The sequence below is a fragment of the Equus caballus genome, chromosome 11, assembly GCF_041296265.1.
Source record: "Equus caballus isolate H_3958 breed thoroughbred chromosome 11, TB-T2T, whole genome shotgun sequence".
Classification (NCBI taxonomy): Eukaryota; Metazoa; Chordata; class Mammalia; order Perissodactyla; family Equidae; genus Equus; species Equus caballus.
Window position 1 is genome coordinate 46,313,170 of NC_091694.1, and position 19,779 is coordinate 46,332,948.

General features: G+C 36.0%; 1 protein-coding gene across 7 annotated transcripts in view; it reads left to right on the top strand.

Moving 5' to 3' along the window:
• The window catches only part of PAFAH1B1 (platelet activating factor acetylhydrolase 1b regulatory subunit 1), a 77,763-nt gene that overhangs the window by 24,397 nt on the left and 33,587 nt on the right, over positions 1–19,779 (top strand). For all 7 annotated transcript variants that reach the window (XM_023653241.2, XM_023653242.2, XM_070227881.1 and 4 more), the window contains one exon: positions 13,185–13,405. In XM_023653241.2, the coding sequence (XP_023509009.1) occupies positions 13,374–13,405 (32 nt within the window). In that variant the 5' untranslated portion in view covers positions 13,185–13,373. The remainder of the gene's footprint in view (positions 1–13,184; positions 13,406–19,779) is intronic.

A 19,779-nucleotide genomic window follows, 5' to 3' on the forward strand; every position in this document is an offset into this window, starting at 1 on the left:
TCTTGAAGAGGAAACAGAAAATTGCAAGACATATGGGTAAATGGCACATACCCCAAATAAAACATTTTGATAAGGAAGACTTGGGCAGTGTGGAATTCTGCCTCATTTTACTGTTCTGGAGATAAGTGGCCTTCTCTGCTTTCTAGGTAGCTTTTCTTTACATTCTTCAACTCACACTTAAGTGTTAGACTGGACCAGGATGAGAGCCACTAACTTTCTTTCACTAATTAAATTGACTACTTAACTAAAGGAAAAAGTACTCTAAACCTGAATTTGTAAGCCATGTCTTGGTTATAGTGTAATGATGCATTTATAGACCAGTCCTTCCTAAATTCAGTTGCATTGGTGTGTTGAGAATTAGGATCTTTTTGTCATCCTATGAGGTCTTAGTAGGTCTTTGTAAATAGTTGCTTTAGTAGGTAGGTTTTTTTGTTTGTTTTTTGTTTTTTTGCCTGAGATTCAAGTTAATGGGACTACTGTGGATAAATTGCAGGTGGATATATTTTGGATTTTTGAGTAAGAGCTAGAAAATTAGTTTCTAGGAAGAGCTGATAAATCATAATTGGATTATTTTTCTACCTCAGCACTGAGGGATCTTTCTTTTTTATAATCAAATTTTAGGCAAGACATTTCAATGTGATAGGCTAACATAATGAAGGGATATTAAAAAAAGATATAGAAAGAAACTAAGATGTATCTATCTAGATAAATAGGTAGATAAATGGATATCTATCTAGATAAATAGATAAACCCTTTATACAAAGTTTGCTGACTCCTGGCCTAGATATAAAGGGGAGAGGGCTGGCCCAGTGGTGTAGTGGTTATGTTTGCTCACTCCGCTTCGGTGGCCCAAGGTTTGCAGGTTGGATCCTGGGCGTGGACCTCTGCACTGCTCATCAAGTAATGCTGAGGCAGTGTCCCACATAGAAAATAGTGCAAGATTGGCACAATGTTAGCACAGCAGCAGTCTTCCTCACCAAAAATAAATAAATAAATAAATAATAAAAGGAGGAAGATACAATCAAGATAAAAAGCAACAAAATTAATGTAGTTACAAAAGAATGTGCCTTTATTAGAACATACCAGGGAGACTAGATAGTTATAAAATCAACAAGCCAGCTGTATTGTCTTCTTGAAGGATTTTAAAAAAAAGTTTAATGAAAGCTTACCTATAATGAAAAATGCTTACATATTTCAAAATGTTGCATTGACCTCTTTTTCCTGTTAATATAAAATATCTCTTCAAGATATATCTGAGTGGCTTTGTAAATATTTTTCTGAATTTGAGTGACAGTTGTTGCAGTTACCGTTGAAATCTGAGTACCTTGGCCTCCCAATTTGACTTTTGCCCTTGGAGCCCAGATACTGTTTTCCTGACACTGACGATTTCTCCTTTTTTGTAATTTTGCTTTTGATCCCTTAGGACTAGCTGTAGTTCGTACCCTTGAATGTATGGTTCTCTACTGAGGATGTGCATCAAAATCATCTGGAGAAATTTTAAAGATGGGCACCTGAGCTAACAACTGTTGCCAGTCTTTTGTGTTTTTTTTCTTCTTCTTGCCCCCAAAGCCCCCCAGTACATAGTTGTATGTTCGAGTTGTGAGCGCCTCTCGTTGTGCTATGTGGGACGCCGCCTCAGCATGGCCTGATGAGTGGTGCCACGTCTGCGCCCAGGATCCGAACCTGCGAAACCCTGGGCCGCCGAAGTGGAGTGCATGAACTTAACCACTTGGCCACAGGGCCGGCCCCTGGAGAAATTTTAAAAATTCAGATGCCCCCTCAGAATCTCTGAGGATAAGGCCTAGCCGTGATTATTTTCAGGAAGTTCCTCAGGTGGTTCTAATGTACTCTTCTAGTTACTTCCTTCTTCAAATATTTTACTAAATCCAATTTGAAAAAGATACATATGTGGCATTTATTGTGTTTCTCAGAGGTATTTTTCAACCTAAAGAATCATTGCCTATATTTATGTAAACTCACAGAAGTCAGCAGCATCACTTTGGTGAATTCACTTTCTCTTTTGACGTCACTCAGTTAATAGAATAGTAGAGTTCAAGTTGGATGTTACTTTATAGAGCGAGTAGTGTAATTTAGTATTCTTCATTTTTATAACATACTCATTTGGCATCATAGAATCCCAGTGAATCTTGAAATAATGGTTAGAAAGGTAGAACACAATTGATAGAAAACCCGACATTTTTAGGAGGAATAGTTTACATTCCAGAACCATTGTGTTTTGTCATTATTCTTTCCAGGCTGTGTGTCTGTAAAATAACCATATAAATAGTAGATCTTTTCCTCTTGTTTTTATTTGCGTATTTTGATAATAGAGTAAATTTAAAAGAAAGAAGTGACCCACAGTCTTTAAAATCATATTAAAATGAAAAGTTTGTCTTTTTTTCCCATTCCTGTCCACTGTTTATAGTGTGTATTGGCATTCGCAGTTGTATCATACAGAATAGCTGGTTTGAGATAAAAAGCACTAGAAAGACACATGCAACAAAATCTAAGCAAGTCAGAATTCAGTTTCTTTGGAACTTTCGGGTGTTCCAAATGGCTTCATGCCTTAAGTCAAAGAAGAGGGGGAAACTTTTTTTAATCAATGAGGAAGCAGTCTTTGAGCATCCATCAACAAGTGAACACTGCTGGGATGAAGATTATATCTAGCACGTGTTTGATGGGTATGCCATGGGAATAATGATGTGTCCTGATTAATGTTTGTAAAGGATTTGGGGGTATATTAGGGTTCTCCAGAGAAACAAATCAAGAGAATGTATTTATATATTTAGAAGAAAAAAGTGACCCTCAGTCAACCTCTCTAGAGAGAGAGTAGGAAGAGATTTTAAGGATTTGGCTCACATGATTGTGAAGGTTGACAAGTCCAAACTTTGCAGAGTAGGCTGGCTGGCTGGAGACCCAGGGAAGAGTTGATGTTGCAGCTCAAGTCCAAAGGCAGTCTGCTTGGAAAAATTCCCTCTTCCTGGGGGGATGTGTAAGTCTTTTCTCTTAAGGCCTTCAACTGATTGAATGAAGCCCACCCACATTATGGAGGGTAATGTGCTTTACTCAAAGTCTATTGATTTTAAGTGTTAATCACATCTAAAAAAATACTTTCATGACAACATCTAAAGTAGTGTTTGATCTGAGTACTGAGGCCTAGCCAAGTTGACACATAAAATTAACCGTCACAGGGGATATAGTAGAAACCATCTCATAATATGATTCTAGTCTTCTAGTGAAAGGCAGAAGATAAAGGCAAAAATGACTGATTTTAAAAAACGGACATGTAAATGAGTAAAGATGATGTGATATATGTATACAATAGAATACTACTCAGCCATAAAAAAAGACAAAATCATCCCACTTGCAACAACATGCCTGGACCTCAAGGGTATTATGCTAAGTGAAATAAGCCAGACTGAGAAAGATAAACACCTTATGATTTCATTCATATGTGGAAGATAAACAAACACATGGATAAAGAGAAGGGAAGGGGTTGGGGGCTGGGTGGAAGGGTAAAGGGGCACATATGTATGGTGACAGATAAAATCCAGACTACTGGTGGTGAGCACAATGCAATCTATACAGAAAGTGATACCTAATAATGTATACCTGAAATTACATAATGTTATAAACCAATATGACCTCAATAAAAATAAAAATCCTCCTCCCCAAAATGGACACCTAGATAGGACTTAGATTATGTTACTTAAATCTAAGTCTGTTTCATTTCAAAGCCCAATAACTATTTCTACTTTGTTTCTTGAGATAATAGTTTAAAGCTATGGAGCATCTATTTGCAGCACTTGCCTTCAATATTAGTTTAACATTAGAGTTACTAGACTTGAGATTGGTAGGAATAATTCTCAGTGAAAAAGTGATGTCTTAATCTTTGGCAAGGCTAATTGAAAAAATGCAAAATATTTTTATATGTAAATTTTGGATGAGTGATTTAAGTTTTGTAAAATGAGATACAGTAGTTAGCTGTAATGAATAGAAAAATGAGAAAACAGTGTGGCTGTTAGAAGAATTTTTTTACTTTTCGGTGAACTGTGCCTGAGCTCAGTCCATCCTTCAATGATGAACCAACCTGGTCTTTCGCTTTTGTTATTGACTGTCAACAGCAGATCCCAATGAATCATGGGCCTCCAAGTTGAAGCAGAATAAGAACAAGTAGACATTAAAGCCTCAGTGTTTGATTAAAAACTTTCAGTGATCTAACATTTTCAAATTGGGGGGATGGGAAAAATCTAACTTTTCTCTTTTTTTTGGAGGAAGATTAGCCCTGAGCTAACTACTGCCAATCCTCTTCTTTTTTGTTGAGGAAGCCTGGCCCTGAGCTAACATCCTTCCCCGTCTTCCTCTACTTTATACATGGGATGCCTACCACAGCATGGCTTGCCAAGCGGTCATGTCTGCACCCGGGATCCAAACCGGCGAACCCCAGGCCGCCGAAGGAGAACGTGCGCACTTAACCACTGCGCCACCGGGCCAGCCCACTTTTCTCATATTTAATTGCTCACACAGAACACACGATACTGCAGAACAATATTTTGGTTAATCTTTATTTTTATTAGAAAACAGTCTTGAGATTCTAGAAGGTTATTTCTGTAGATGGGAAAGTGAGGATATCACAAAGATTGATTTAAGGAAATGAAGTTACTCTTGGGTACTTTATCGTCCTATATAACCTCACAGATTTAAACTGTAGACTGGGGTATTTTTCAGAATATGCACTGCATTGACTTCATTGGTAAATTTACTTATTTTTTTCATTATTTGACTGCATTGCAGTATAGCATTAATGATGCAGTTTTAAACTGTTGCTTTTGCCCAAAATAACAGTCAAAGTCAAATATTGAGAACTTAGAGAAACCTGTAACCTGGCATCATCTGATGAAGTGATGAAGAATTTGCAGGCACACTCAAAATACCCTCCGTTATTTATTGAATGATGAGAGTTGTTCCTTCTTTTACCCTTACATCATGAGGACTGTGCAAATCAAAACACACATGTATGTGTTCTGTGGTGTTAGTTATACAGAAATCAGAATGATTTGGATGGTGCAAGCAAATTGGGGATGGTGAGGGACAGAGAAGACAGCAGAAGTGAAAAAACATTTCTTTTCCAGAGGGCAAGACCATGCTTTGGGAGATGATTGCTTCAGTTTTCGTTTCTTAAAATTTGCAGAATATCAGTGAGGTTATACTACCCAGGAGATTATGCACATTCTTCACTACACTTTATGAAAAACGTGTCACACATTAAGCCAATATCAGGGACTTGTGTAACAAGTCATGTCCCAGGTTTGTTGTTGGTGTTCATTGTGCTTTAGCTGGGATTTTGAAAATGTATTTAAAGTTCAGAACTGATAGCAGTAGCTAACACGTATGGTACTCCTTTGTTTATAGAATTGGTTTACATTATTACCCTATTTAATCTTCACTAAACCCTGTGAGGTAAATTTCATATTTAAGTCCATTTTATAGTTGAGTAAACTCAGGCTTAATGAGGAAACTGAGGTTTAGGCTGTGAGAACACAGCTTTCAAGTTATAGAACTGGAATCCTGAATTTTGCCCCCATCCCATGTTTTCATAACTATTACTTGATAAATTCCACCTGATTTTTAGGTCATTAAAAAGGAAGTAATTTTGATTAAATTTTGTTCCTTGTAGCTTGAAATTTTAGGTGAGGTTCACCAAGCGTTTGCTGAGTTGATTGTGTAAGCCTAAAGTATGATATTGTTGTACCTTGCTTGCATTCGGAATATTCTTGGAACTATCACATTCACCTTAGAATGGAAATGTACAGATTGTAAATATAAAATTTCTAGTTCTCTTTAACTTTTTTGTGACTTTACTATATTCTACCTCAGTATTCTCTTACGATATTTCGGTTTGATCTAAAAAACAGGTTATTAGGTAGGAACATTATAACGTGATGTGAATAAACAAATTTTCTGTCTCTTTTTTGTTGCATGCTGGTTATCTTTGCTCTTTAAACCTTGGTCCAGATCTTTTAAAACATCATGTATAGCCAGCATAACTAAGAAAGTAGCTTCCAGTTCTCTAAAATTGAAATCTTAATTCATTAAATTATGGCTAAATACTTTTTCATTCTTTTTTACCACCTTTTAAAAAAGATTAGCTTTTTTCTTTAATGGATTATTGTGTACAAAACCTATGTAAAGATAATTGGATAAAATGGTAAAAATAGTTGGAAACATCAAGAGGGCTGTATCTGTAATATGAATGGTCATACAGATTAGTAAAATATCTTATGTCCCATTAGCGACTTTGAGAAAAATTCTGCTTTTTTGAACTAGTGTTCTAAAAACCTGATGATTTGTAGAGTATCATGAAGCATGTAGTTTATTGGGAAACAACAGATTTTATTTAACTCTTGAAAACTAGTCTGAAAGGTACTCAATAATTCTTGATTGACAGTAGCTTCTACCTTGCCTCATTGCTGTATCTGGAAAATATTATTTGGATTAGGCCTGTGAGCTATAATATGTGCTATTCAACAAGGTGGATAATCTGCTGACCCTCTTTAAATAAAGCACCTTTGAGTGACGGTTTCATCAGAGCAGGAACCATTGGTAATCAATTACTGTGTAAGTTTTTAGTGGCTCTCTTAAACTCTTATCCTGCATCTAATAAAATAAATCTGATGATTTCCACTTTTTGTGTTAATACTCCCCTATTATTAGCATATAATTATTTTGTGTTTTCCCTCAGACACATTCTTTATTTTCTGTATTATTTCCCCCTCTTTCATAAACTCCTAGTTGGCAAGGACCAATGTACGAAATAGATTTTTAATGAAATAATATTTTATAAAGGCTGTTTTGATAAGTGTGAAACCTATGTTAACACATTGAAACTTAAAATGAGAAGAATTTAAATTAATTTACTCACAATTCTGATTTATAAGATTATTCTTTAATGCCCCATTATTTCCTTTTTGATTTCTTTTTTACTTTTCCCTTTTTTCTTTCTATGATGAGGTGCTTACCCAAGCAATAGACATTGTTGTCTAGGAGAGCTGCATTGGTGTAGCAGATAACTGGATATGGTATTAGAATATAGAATGATTAAGAATTCTTTGCTCTGGGGCTGGCCTGGTGGTGCAGCGGTTAAGTGTGCACGTTCCGCTTCTGCGGCCCAGGGTTCACCGGTTCGGATCCCAAGTGTGGACATGGCACCGCTCGGCAAGCCATGCTGTGGTAGGCATCCCACATATAAAGTAGAGGAAGATGGGCACGGATGTTAGCTCAGGGCCAGTCTTCCACAGCAAAAAGAGGAGGATTGGCAGCAGATGTTAGCTCAGGGCTAATCATCTTCTTCAAAAAAAAGAATTCTTTGTTCCAAAAAGCATGCTGAAGTCTCTGTCTCTAGTGCTTAGGCAACAAAATCTGATCTCTAAGAATGTCTGGATATTGACATGCAAATCAATAAACCAGACTCTTCTTTGAGATATGTAATATATACAAGAAGCTTAGGGGGGATTATTCAAGTACTGCCAAAATACATTTCAAAAATAAGTCATCTCATTTGTTACGTTGACTTGGGAAGATTTGTGAACCCCCTTAAAATGCATGTAATATTTTCTTTATCTTCATATGTGCTTCTTTGAGAGAAGAGATCTTGGCTTTCCTCATGTTCTCAAAGGAATCCAGTGACCCCCAAAAAAGATTTGGAACTCCTCCACCAGGTGGTTGCCTGATTTATTTGTACTGTTGGTTATAAATACAGATTGTTTATTGCAAAATACTCTCTCTTGCTTCATTGGAGAACCGCTTATTTCTGTTGTCATGGGATATTTTACAATTGTATGTTAAGATTTTAAGCTAAAAGGTAACTGGAAAGAATGTTATGTTATATTCTGAAGTATGATAGCTCAATCACATCCTTGTGCTTTCTGATAGCAAAAATATGTGTATTAAAGGTAGGAAAGTTTAAAGGTAGGAAATTGATAGAGGATGGATTAATTTCAATTAAAAGGAACCTTAGATGTTAGTACTTCCCAGGAAAGTTAGATGAATTGCTCAGGCTTACAGAGTTGATGACAGATTTGAATCCACATCTTCTTTCTTAATCTGCATCTAGTGCTCATCATACCCATTGTCTCTCTTTACCATGTATCGTCAATACTGAGTTGTAATAAAAACATTATTAGTATATGATTAATAATAACATACCATTAATAATAGTTAACAAATTAGGAAGTCTTAATTATCCCACTCTCTGACTACAACCCTTCAAGGTTCTCACAGGGCATAGTGATCTCTGCTTTCTTCTTGATCCCTCTACTCTCTATTTGCCTTTCCTTGTTTTCACATTCTGCACAGTGCATTTTAGGCTCTTTGATCCATTATTTCAACTCTCCTCATCATGCATTCAACACACACGCCTTGCAAACTCTCAACCCAACCCTAGATCTCTAAATGTATGACTTATTGTGTCTGCAGCCAGAGTGTACATACTTGCTGAAGAAAAATTATGTCTTTGTAGACTGGCACCACTAAAAATTCAGTCTCCAATCTAAAAAACGTCCTTCCTGGGCCAACACTGGTGGCCTAATGGTTAAGTTCAGCACCCTTGGTTCGGTTCCTGTGCATGGACCTACACCACTCTGTTAGCAGCCATGCTGTGCTGGCGGTCCACATACTAAAAGATGAGGAAGATTGGCACAGATGTTTGCTCAAGGTGGATCCTCCTAAGCAAAAATAAAAAACTAAATAAAAAATGTGCTTCTTATACCATTTCTTTGTTCTCACTTTTCATAGCAGCAATTTTAAGCCTCTTAATGTCTTCTTCCTTGCTCCCCCTCCTCAGCTCATGACCTCACTTCCTATTTTCCTGAAATAGAAAAACATAATTGCATCTTTTTCTCCTTTTTTTCTAACACAGTGGAAGGGGTAATCTTTATGTGTAAGAGTTTTACATGTGGTTTTCGTTCCTTTCTCTTCCTCCTCTCTTAGGCCCTTGTTCCATTGAGTATTTCCCTCTTTTGATTTTTAAAAAAGACTTTTTACTATGGAAAATATCAGACCCATAAACAAAATTAGAGAGTAGTGTAATGACCCCTCGTGTACCCGTTACCCAGCTAGAACAGCTATAAACCCAAGGCTAATCTTGTTTCATATATCTCTCCCTATCCACTCCACCCTAAATTTTTTGAAGCACATCCCAGAGATGATATTTTACTGATAAATTTTCATTGTATATTGCTAAAAGACTTTTAAAAATAACCACAGTGCTATTATCACTCTTGAAAAATTCAGTTATTCTTTAATACCATCAAACATCCAGAAAATGTTCCAATTTCCCCAATTGTTTGTTTGTTGGTTTATTTTACGAACAATTGTTTATTTTACAATTTTTTTGAATCCAGATCTAAATAATAAATATAGTCTATAAATTGTAATTGGTTGGTGTGTTACTTATCTCTTTTAGTCTGTACGTTTCCCTTTCCAACTCTTTTTCTTTCTTTCTGTAGAATTTATTTGAAGAAACTAGGTCATTTACTTTATAGCACTTTTCACAGTCTGGATTTTGCTGGTCACATTGCCATGGTGTCTTTAACTTATTCCTCTGTCCTCTATACTTCTTGCAAATTGGTCATTGGAGCCAGAGACTTGAACAGATTCAGATTGATTTTGTGGCAAGAATACTTTATAGATGGTGTAGTTTTATTCTTTCAAGGGTATACGTCATGTCTGGTTGGTTGGTTGTTTGCTTTTGGGTAGTTATGGGATGAAAATGGTGGTATTAAAATTCTGTATTCCTTTCTTCATTTCTCCGGTGTCTTTTCTTTCTCCACCATTAAGAAACATCTCACTTCGTTGAGAAAAACAACCAGGAAGAAGACCGCTTTTCAACATTTCCATCAATTTTTAAGATATTTATTTATGATATTGTCTTTACTTCATCTTCTTGTACTCATCAGCCCATTTAAATATGATTTCCATCATGTTAAACCATGTCCTTACCAGTTTACTAAAACTGGTCTCATCAAGGTTATCAGAGCTCTATACTGAACAGAGCAGACCCATTTCAGACCTTATTTTGCTTGGTAGTTGGATAACTTTGGATACTGTTGATTGCCTCTCCTTGAAATACTCCCTGGGCCTCTGTGGCAAACTCTCTCCTGTTTTTACTTTTACTTCTTTAACTGCTTCCTCTTAGCCTTGATTGTACCCTTTTCAGTGTTGGTGTTGCTCTGCCTGCTCTAGCCTAGGCTCTCTGCTCATCTTGTTCTACATGTTCTCCATGGATCATCTGATCCATTCTCATGGCTTCAATTATACCATCTCTAAGCTGTTAAGTGCCAAAGCTTTTTTTTTGTAGGTTGGTTCTGTTCAGAGCTGACTTGTTCGTACAGCTTCCTACTAGCAAATCTCACAGGCACCTTAGAATCAACATATCTAAAATGGAATGAATCGTGCTTAACTCCTCTTCTCCCCTCACACAGAAGAGTTTCCTGTTCAAGTTAATTCTAAGCCAGAAATCTCTGGAAGTTATCCTTGACTCACCTTTCTTGCTTACCTTCTTGCTGTCCACATCTGGTCACTAGCCCTGTAAGATTTGCCTGGTAAATAACTTAAATCCATCCAATTCTCTTCATTTACTGCTGCTATACTAGTATAGATCCCCATCATCTATCACCTTCGTTACTGCAAGCCTCCTATCTGATCTCTTCGGTTCCAGTCTTTCTGCACTATAAAATTGAGAGTGATTTTTCTAAAAAACTTATCTAACGGCTCTCCATTGCCCCTAGGGTAAATTGTAAGGAACTGAGCTTGTCTTGTCATCTAGCCCCTACCTCCCTCCTCAGCTTCCTCCTGAGTCATCTTATCCACTATGTGGTAATACTTGTCACACTTTTCACAGTGTTTTAATTGCCTGTTTCTCGATGGCTCTTCCAGTAGACTGTAACTTCTTGAGTGTAAAGACCAAGTCTTTTCCCTCATTTAAGCTGGTGCCTGGCACGTAGTAAGTGTTTTGTGTGTGTTTGTTGACTGAATAATTTGTGTGGTACATCATTATACAGTCAATGTTTGTGTCTTGGTTTTATCGTTATCCTAGTATTCTAGTACTATTGTATTTCTTGTACATTGATTTGCTTTTTTGGCTAGAGGCAATCTCTCCATAATTAAATTGGACCTGATAATGTATATAATGTAGTGGAGTTCTTTCCTGATTAAAACATGGATTTTTACCATATCCATTTTTCACTTTGATTTATGTGATTAATTCTCTGTCTGGATTTACCATCGTCCCAGATAATAGACACCTATAGACAGTTCAGAGAGTCACCACTATCAGATAATCCTTACTTACCCTACTGTGACCTTTGTCAGAGTGTGAGTCTTTACATGCTTTGGCTTGGTGACAAGTACTTAGACAAGTGAGGCTTAAACAATTAGCAGTTGTTAAATACCAAAGAGGGATGGTTTTCTGGATTGTCCATTTTGTTTGGTTCTAAATACACTAGCATTTATTACTGACATTAGTCATATTTCTCTGAATTTAGATGTAGTGGAGTGATGGCTTTCAGTTATCATTTTGAGCTAGCTGGGTTCCAGGTCAGAAGAATTAAAGATCGTAAAATAAATCCCTGATTGTATTTACTGGAATTGCTCAATGGAGAAGGATCTCCACTGAAATTAGCAGCTGCCGTTGTGAACACCTGAGCGCTTACTTTTTGACTCAGAGCTCGTGTTTAAAACCAGGGTTTACTCTCTGATTTTGCCTCCTTGAGTGGCTTATTCACCACTGCATTCCTGGTGCCTGGGATGGCATGAAAAGGGAGGGTACGCAAGTAATGGCCTTTGTTTCCTCTGTCAATGATGTGTCTCTTGATAGGTGGTCCCACGGGCCTTTCATTAGATGTTAATTTCATTTCATTTGGAAGATGATTTCCTATTTCTTTGAAATGTCCCTTCCAACTGAATTTTTTATGTACCAGTAGTCTGCGTTTTAAGACTGACTGCCTCAGATATATTTTAAAATACAGTGAAAATTCTGTCTATCTGTTTTTGTACCATGTGATAAGACAAAGTAAATTTTTTTGTAAAATGGGAGATTTGAAGAATAATTCTTTAAGAAACAATTCTGATTTTTTTTTGCTTTTATCTCCATTTACTCTCATCGAGCTGATCACAATACTTTTTAGATATTGTATAGAAATAGATTTTATAGTGTTGCAAGTGTAAAGAAAGAGCTCTGAAATATTAATATTATCCTAAAACTAGGTTAGAAAATTATTCTGTGAACATATAGAATGTAGAATAATCCATTCTGTTTTTTATTTTTTTAAAAACACATGCTTCTGGGGCTGGCCCCGTGGCCTAGTGGATAGGTTCGCGGGCTCTGCTTTGACGGCCCAGGGTTTTGCCAGTTCGGATCCTGGGCGTGGGTATGGCACCACTCATCAGGTCATGCTGATGCGGCATCCCACATGCCACAACTGGAAGGACCCACAACTAAAAATACGCATCTATGTACCGGGGGGCTTTGGGGAGAAACAGGAAAAATAAAATCTTTAAAAAACAATAAAACAAAAACAACACATGCTTCTAAAAGATATAAAATAAATTGAAATATTGTTTCTTGATTAAATGCATGATTAAGAGGGCATGAGATTTCTAAATAGTTTATTTACATTATAAATAATATCAGCTATTCTAAGATTATTGGTGACTAATATTCAATCTTGAAAGGTACTTCATTTATGATTCACACCTTTTGGTTTGTGAACAGTTTATAAAAATCCTTAACTGTCATACTTTTTCAGATTATACCTTTTTTGTAAATTAGAAAATTTGATTTTTTGTCTTTAAGCGAAAATTATGTAGTTTTCTGGAGAAGTTACATGTTAATATTTGAAATTTAATAAAATTGGTGTCAATATATCTGGCAGGTGACGTGGTTGTGAGTGGGTAAATTTAAAAATAGTGCTGTTTTGGCTCAGTAAACTATTAAAGATAATTTTAAATACATAAAATACTATATATTTTGGCATTGATTTTCATGATGGGTTGAAAACATCTAATATTCTTATGAGCATCACAGTAAACCTCATCTTTGAAAGTGTAAACTGCATATAGTAATTTAGAAATAATTTAAATTCTAAGTGAAAGAAATAATATTTTCTCTCTCTCTTTCTTCTTAGGTGGAATGAACCTTACTTGTTGAGTATCTCCTGGTTACTGATTGGATTCACTTGTAAAAGAATCATTTTCCCCTGCGTGGAAGCCACTTAGTGGCTTATTTAATTATAAATCCAGGGATCGCAAAGCTTTTTGATTTCCCAAAGGAGGGACATACCACTATATCAGATAAGCTTGATATTACAGCCAAAATGGTGCTGTCCCAGAGACAACGAGATGAACTGTAAGTTTCTCTGTTTTGTGTTTTTTTAAAAACTTTCTTAAATGACGAGGTAGTAAATTAAAATACTCCTTTGGGAGATGTATTCTAGGATTAAAACTGTTGTTATGAGTGTTCAGATATTGGTTTAGGCAGTTAATTTGACTTTAAAACTGAGTCTTACCTTGACATAGCGTTATCTACCCTTGTGACTTTATTGTGTGTAAGTTTAAAGCAGAACAAATAAGTAAGTTAGTTGGGATAAGTTTTATCCTAACCTTGTCTTAAATATATTATGTTCAATAGGAAGATAGGTGCTTCAAAGCTCTTCTCAGTTTTTTTTTCTGGAATCCATGTATTAGAAAAATGAAAGTTTTTTTGTTGTTATTGCTAATGCCTTTCCTTTGCCTTATTGTATTATCTTTTATCGTCCAATGGCTATTATAGGATTTGAACTTTATGAGGTGGCTAACATAATAGTTAATGCAGATGCATTAATGAGTGAAGCATGAAATGATTTGACCACTGCTATTTTATAGTATCTTACAGTGTCCCATATTTTATAGCATTCTATTTTTGTAGGTGAAGAATACAAGGGAAAAAATTTAACTTCGTGTTCTAGATTTTTTAAAAACAATTTCCTGTACCCTTTTAAAAATTATTTATTTGGAAACAATTTCAAATTTATAGAAAAGTTGTAAAATTAGTACAAAGACAGTTACATACATTTTAGTTAAATTCACTCATCGTTAACATTTTGTACCATCTGCACTTTATAGCTGTGTGCGTGTGTGCAGTACAATATTTTTTCCTAAGCCATTTGAGAGTAAGTTGCATACATCAGGAAGCTTTTTCCCCAGATACTTCAGTGTGCAGTTCCTAAGAATAAGGATATTCTTCTATAAAACTGCAGTACACTTAGCAATTTCAGTAAATTTAACATTCACACAATATTTTTATTTAATCTACCTTACGTACTCCATTTTTGTCAGTTGAACCAGTAATGTCCTTTGCAACCTTTTTTTTCCCTCTCTGATACACCGTGCAGTTCAGGATTAGGTATTATATTTAGTTGTCATATCTTTTTAGTCTCATTTAATCTGGAACATTTCTTCAGCATTTCTTTTGTCTTTTATGACATTAATATTTTTGAAGAATAGGTTTATGTTTTTTTTTAAGTAATAGAGTGTTCTTCATTTTTGCATTTGTTCAAGTAATAGAGTGTTCTTCATTTTTGCATTTGTTCAGTGTTTCTTCTTGGTTAGATTCAGGTTATGCATTCTTGGCCAGAATACCACATAAGTAATTTTGTGTTTTTCTCAGGATATCGTATCTAGAGACACATAATATCCATCTGTCTCTCGATGATGTTCATTTTGATCCCTCAGTCCAGATGCCTGATTTCCCCACTATATGGTTACTGTTATTTCTTTTTCAGCAAATAAGTGGGGAGATAACTTTGACCATGCAAACATTCTTATTTCAAATTAGTTTTCCTCCTCTAGATTTAATATACATTGATAATTCTTGCCTGAACCATTCTTTTACTCACTTGTTGCAAAGTGATCTTCTAACACCACCACTCATTCTACATTTATTAGTCAGCACTCAGCATTTTATTGTATTTAAGGGACCTCTTTTCCTCCTTTTTATTTTTGTCTTCTCTGTATTGATATGAACTCATGGGTTTTCATACTTTTGGTAGTTTATCATTCATTACTGTTCTTAACTGCTTTGGTGCTTGAATTGTCCCAGGTTGTCCCCTAGGAGCCTCTTCAGTTGGCTGTTATATATGCCCCTATCATTTTTTGTGAGCACTTCTTTACTTTCTAGCATAACAAGATGTTCCAAGCTTCTTACGTACCTATCCTTCCTTAACCCTGGAATCAGCCATTGTTCCAGGAAGCCCAGGTTCCTCTTAGTGGGGGATGATATTAGACACCAAGATATGGGCACTATATCTAGTACTTACTGCTACTAGAGTGTCTTTGCTCTTAGGCCTTTTACGTAGACAGAAATAGGAAACACATGTATGTATAAACACATATACAGACACCCTTGTACAGATATCTGTAAAGTTTCTCAACTCTTGGCACTGTTGACAATTTGGGCTGAATAATTCTTTGCTGGGGTAGCTGTCCTGTACACTGTTGGTTGTGTAGCAACATTTGTAGCCTCTATGCACTAGATGCCACAACCAAAAATGTTTCCAGACATTGCCACTGTCCTCTTGTGGGGGCAAAATCTCCCCAAGTTGCGAACCACTGATATGTATACATACACATGTACACACACTTATTTTAGAAATCTTTAAGCTACACCGACCCTTCTGATTTCAGTCTGTTCCAACAAGGTTCTGTCTTGTCTTCCTTGATGCCATGTTTGTGTCTCCCTTCTTCTGTAGTGAGAACTCTGACTCCCAACAATAATGTCAACACATTGACTCATTTGCTCAATCCTATAGTACTTCTCAAATAGTGTCAGAATTGTTATCATCACACCACTACAAGAAACAGACCTCGTGGAAAGGGTTCAGAATTTGTGTGCAGATCTACTCTGCCCAAGACTGAGAGTATATAATCAGATAATGTGTTTGTAAGTTACTTGGATTAGTTTTGTTTTGTTTCTCTCTCTCTCTCTCTTTATGTGGTTATATTATTCATTTGAAATACAGTCGGTTCATCTATTCTAGGTTTTCAGTTTTCTGTGTTTTTCTCCCCATCCATCTTTGTTAATTTAATATTTTGAATATGTAGAACGTCATCTGTAGAAAAATGTATATTCAGAAGTGTTACTCTCTTCTGAACCCTTTCTGTTAAGTTACCTTCCCTTATCCCTTGTAAGAACCAACCTCATCGTTTTATAAAGATAGGAGAGAGAGATGTATGTTTTCTTGTTTCTTCATTCTTAAAAGGTAGCATCTTATGTGTGCTCTTTTGCACTTCGCTTTTTTTTACTTAACATCTCCTGGTACTCGCTACACATCAGTTCATAGAAATCCTCCTCATTTGTTTTAAACAGTCTGATAGTACTCTACTGTGTATGTACCATAGTTTCTTCAACCATTCTCCCATATTTGAACATTTAGGTAGTTTCCACTATTTCATAATTATAAATAATACTATAATTAATAACTCTGTATAGGTACTTTTGTATTATTGAAGGTATGTCAGGTTTTTAATTATTCTTGCTTCTCAGTCATTTCAGATCTTTTTTTCCTAGATGCCTTATGTGAGCTGACTGCAAGTCATGCTTATACCTCATAATCAGGATGACTATTTAAACATTCTGACCAAAAGTAGAGTTTTTAATTTGGATAAAAATCAATTGAGAAGGGAAGGACCTAATTTCAGGTGGCTAAATTTGTAGAGAATTTGAGATAAGAATTGACTTAAAAGTACTCATCAGGTAAAGAAAACTTGTCTTAAAGATCTAAATGTAATTTGAGAAGTAGATTTAATATCTTCTAGTTTTTAGTAAGGAAATCAAATGAATCTTTTTGCTTTTCCTCCTATTTTTGAAAATATTATGAATATATATTTACTATGATAGGAAGAAACAAATCTTTATATACCTCTTACAAGTAAGATAAGGTTTGGCACCTCAGTTGGCCTGTGTAACATTTTAGCATTTCTCATAGGTTGGATAGCAGTTAGCCTATAAAATTCTTTGAGTTATTTTTGGGGTAGAAATAAAATGAATTTTGATGTGCTTGAAATAGATAATTTGAGCGGTTCTCCTAAATGTGATTCAACTCAGCAAATGTGTATTGCCTGCCTTCTATGTTCTTACTACTGTGGGGCATACAAACATGAATAATAGCATGAAAACATTTATGTGGACATGACAAATATATTTGTAGATAAATTAAGGATGGGAGAAATTGAAATTATCTAGTTTCATGACTGGTAATAGAGGCAGAAACCAGTTTTCTATTAAGTTCACTATTCATTAAACAAAATTATATTACCAGAATTAATATATGTCAAAACGTGTAAACATAACTCCCCCTCCCCAGTTTCTCAGTCCTACTTTCCAGAGGTGGCTGCTTACCTCTATAAATTATAATCTTTTCAGATAGTTTTCATGTGTTTACAAAAATTACATGAACATCCTTTTTTTTAGTGAGTAAGATTTTTTAGTAAGTAACATCTGTGCAAGTCTTCCTCCCTTTTGTATGTGGGATGCCACTCAGCATGGTTTGATGAGCAGTGCATAGGTCCGTGCCTGGGTTCTGAACCTGTGAACCCCGGACCACTGAAGTGGAGTGCACAAACTTAACCGTTACGCCACCAGGTTGGCCCCCATGAACATCTTTTTTTCATTTATTTATTTATTTACTTATTTTTGCTGGGGAAGATTTGCCCTGAGCTAACATCTGTTGCCAGTCTTCCTCTGTTTGGAATGTGAACCACCACCACAGCATGGCCACTGATAGATGAGTGGTGTAGATCTGTGCCCAGGAACTGAACTTGGGCTGCCAAAGCAGAGCTTGCTGAACTTAACCATGAGGACACCAGGGCTGGCTCTCTAATAGCTACTTTTTTTTTTGGTGTGGAAGATTGGCCCTAAGCTGCCATCTGTTGTCAGTCCTCCTCTTTTTGCTTGAGTAAGATTGTCACTGAGCTAACATCTGTGCCAGTCTTCCTCTGTTCTATGTGGGACACCACCACAGTGTGGCTTGACGAGCTGTGCTGGGTCCACGACAGGGATCCAAACCCGTGAACCTCAGGCCACTTAACCGCTGCACCACCGTGTCAGCCCCTCTAATAGCTGCTTTTAACAGAATAAACTTAGACCTGTATTTCTTTATCAAATTTTTACTCACTGATCTTCCCCTATGAAAGATAAAGTCTGTTATTTTTACATTATCCTGGTGGATAATATTTGCACTCTGTTTGATGTTCACCCCTAATTCTTTTGTGCCACAGCTTTCTCATTCTTATATTGTTTTAACTGCTGTATTGAGGTATAATTGACATACAAAGACCTGCACATACATTTTTTTTTTTATTAAAGATTGGCACCTGAGCTAACAACTGTTGCCAATCTTCTTTTTTTTCCTGCTTATTCTCCCCAAATCCCCCCAGTACATAGTTGTATATTTTAGTTGTGAGTCCTTCTAGTTGTGGCATTTGGGATGCTGCCTCAGCGTAGCCTGACAAGCGGGGCCATGTCCGTGTCCAGGATCCGAACCAGCGAAACCCCTGGGTCCTGAAGCGGAGCGCGCGAACTTAACCACTGGGCCACAGGGCCGGCCCCAACCTGCCCATATTTAATGTTTACAATTTGATGAGTTTGGACCATTCTTCTGTTCTTATTTTGATTACTCTATAGTTGAGTGAATTTTGTCATTATGTACCTTTTTCAAGATGGGCTCATAAGTGGACCTCCGTGAGTCTCTGCATGCTTAGGGAATAATTTTGTCTTGCTCTTGTAAATGAATGACAAGTGAAAGGTGAATAATTTTTAGGTTACACATTTTTTCCCCACTCAGTTATAAGTATTAAGGAAAAAATTGCCATGCGTTAGGCTGCAAAGAAAATCTCAAATTCCAAAAACGCAAAAATCACATAGACCTCATTTGCTCACCATAATGCAATAAAAATAAAAATTAATAGCAAAGGGAGAGCCAAGAGAAATCTATCCATGTGGACATTTGAAAATACACTTCTAAATGACTGTGGAGTTAAGAGATCAAAATGAAACTTAAAGTGAAGAAATCAATAATAATGAGGATACTCAAAACAAAACCCTGTGCCATGTAGCCAACATAGCATACAAAAAATTAGTCTTTAATGAATCTCTTAAGAAAACAAAGATGAGAAATGAACATTCACTTCAAGAATAAGAACAACAAAATAAACCCAAAGGACGCAGAGGGAAGGAAAGACTATAAGATAGACCAAACTGATTAGTAAAGAGAAAAGACACAAATGAACAATATAGTAATGAGAGAAACAACATAAAATGAACTCAGAAGGTGATTTTCAGAATTACGAGGATGTCCTATCCTGTTAATTTTGAAAATCTAAATAACTTGAGTTATCTTCTAGGAAAATATATGTGGTAAAATTGCTTCAGAAGAAGTAGAAAAATTTAATAGATCATTACAGTTACAGACTTCAAGTCTAGACGGTTTTCAAGCCTAGACTCTAATTCTCTCAAGTCTTTAAGGACCAGTAACTTCCCAGAGTATATTGTCTCTTCCAGAACATAGAAGAAGGGGGAAACTTAGAAGTTCTTTTTATGAGGCTAGAATAACCCTGATAGCAACACTAGACAAGAAGAAAATAATAAAGAATATTACAAGCTGATTTTTTATATGGACCCAGATATGAAGATAATAAATATAATAGTTGAATCCATTATCGTATGAAAAAGGTTAATCATGGGCA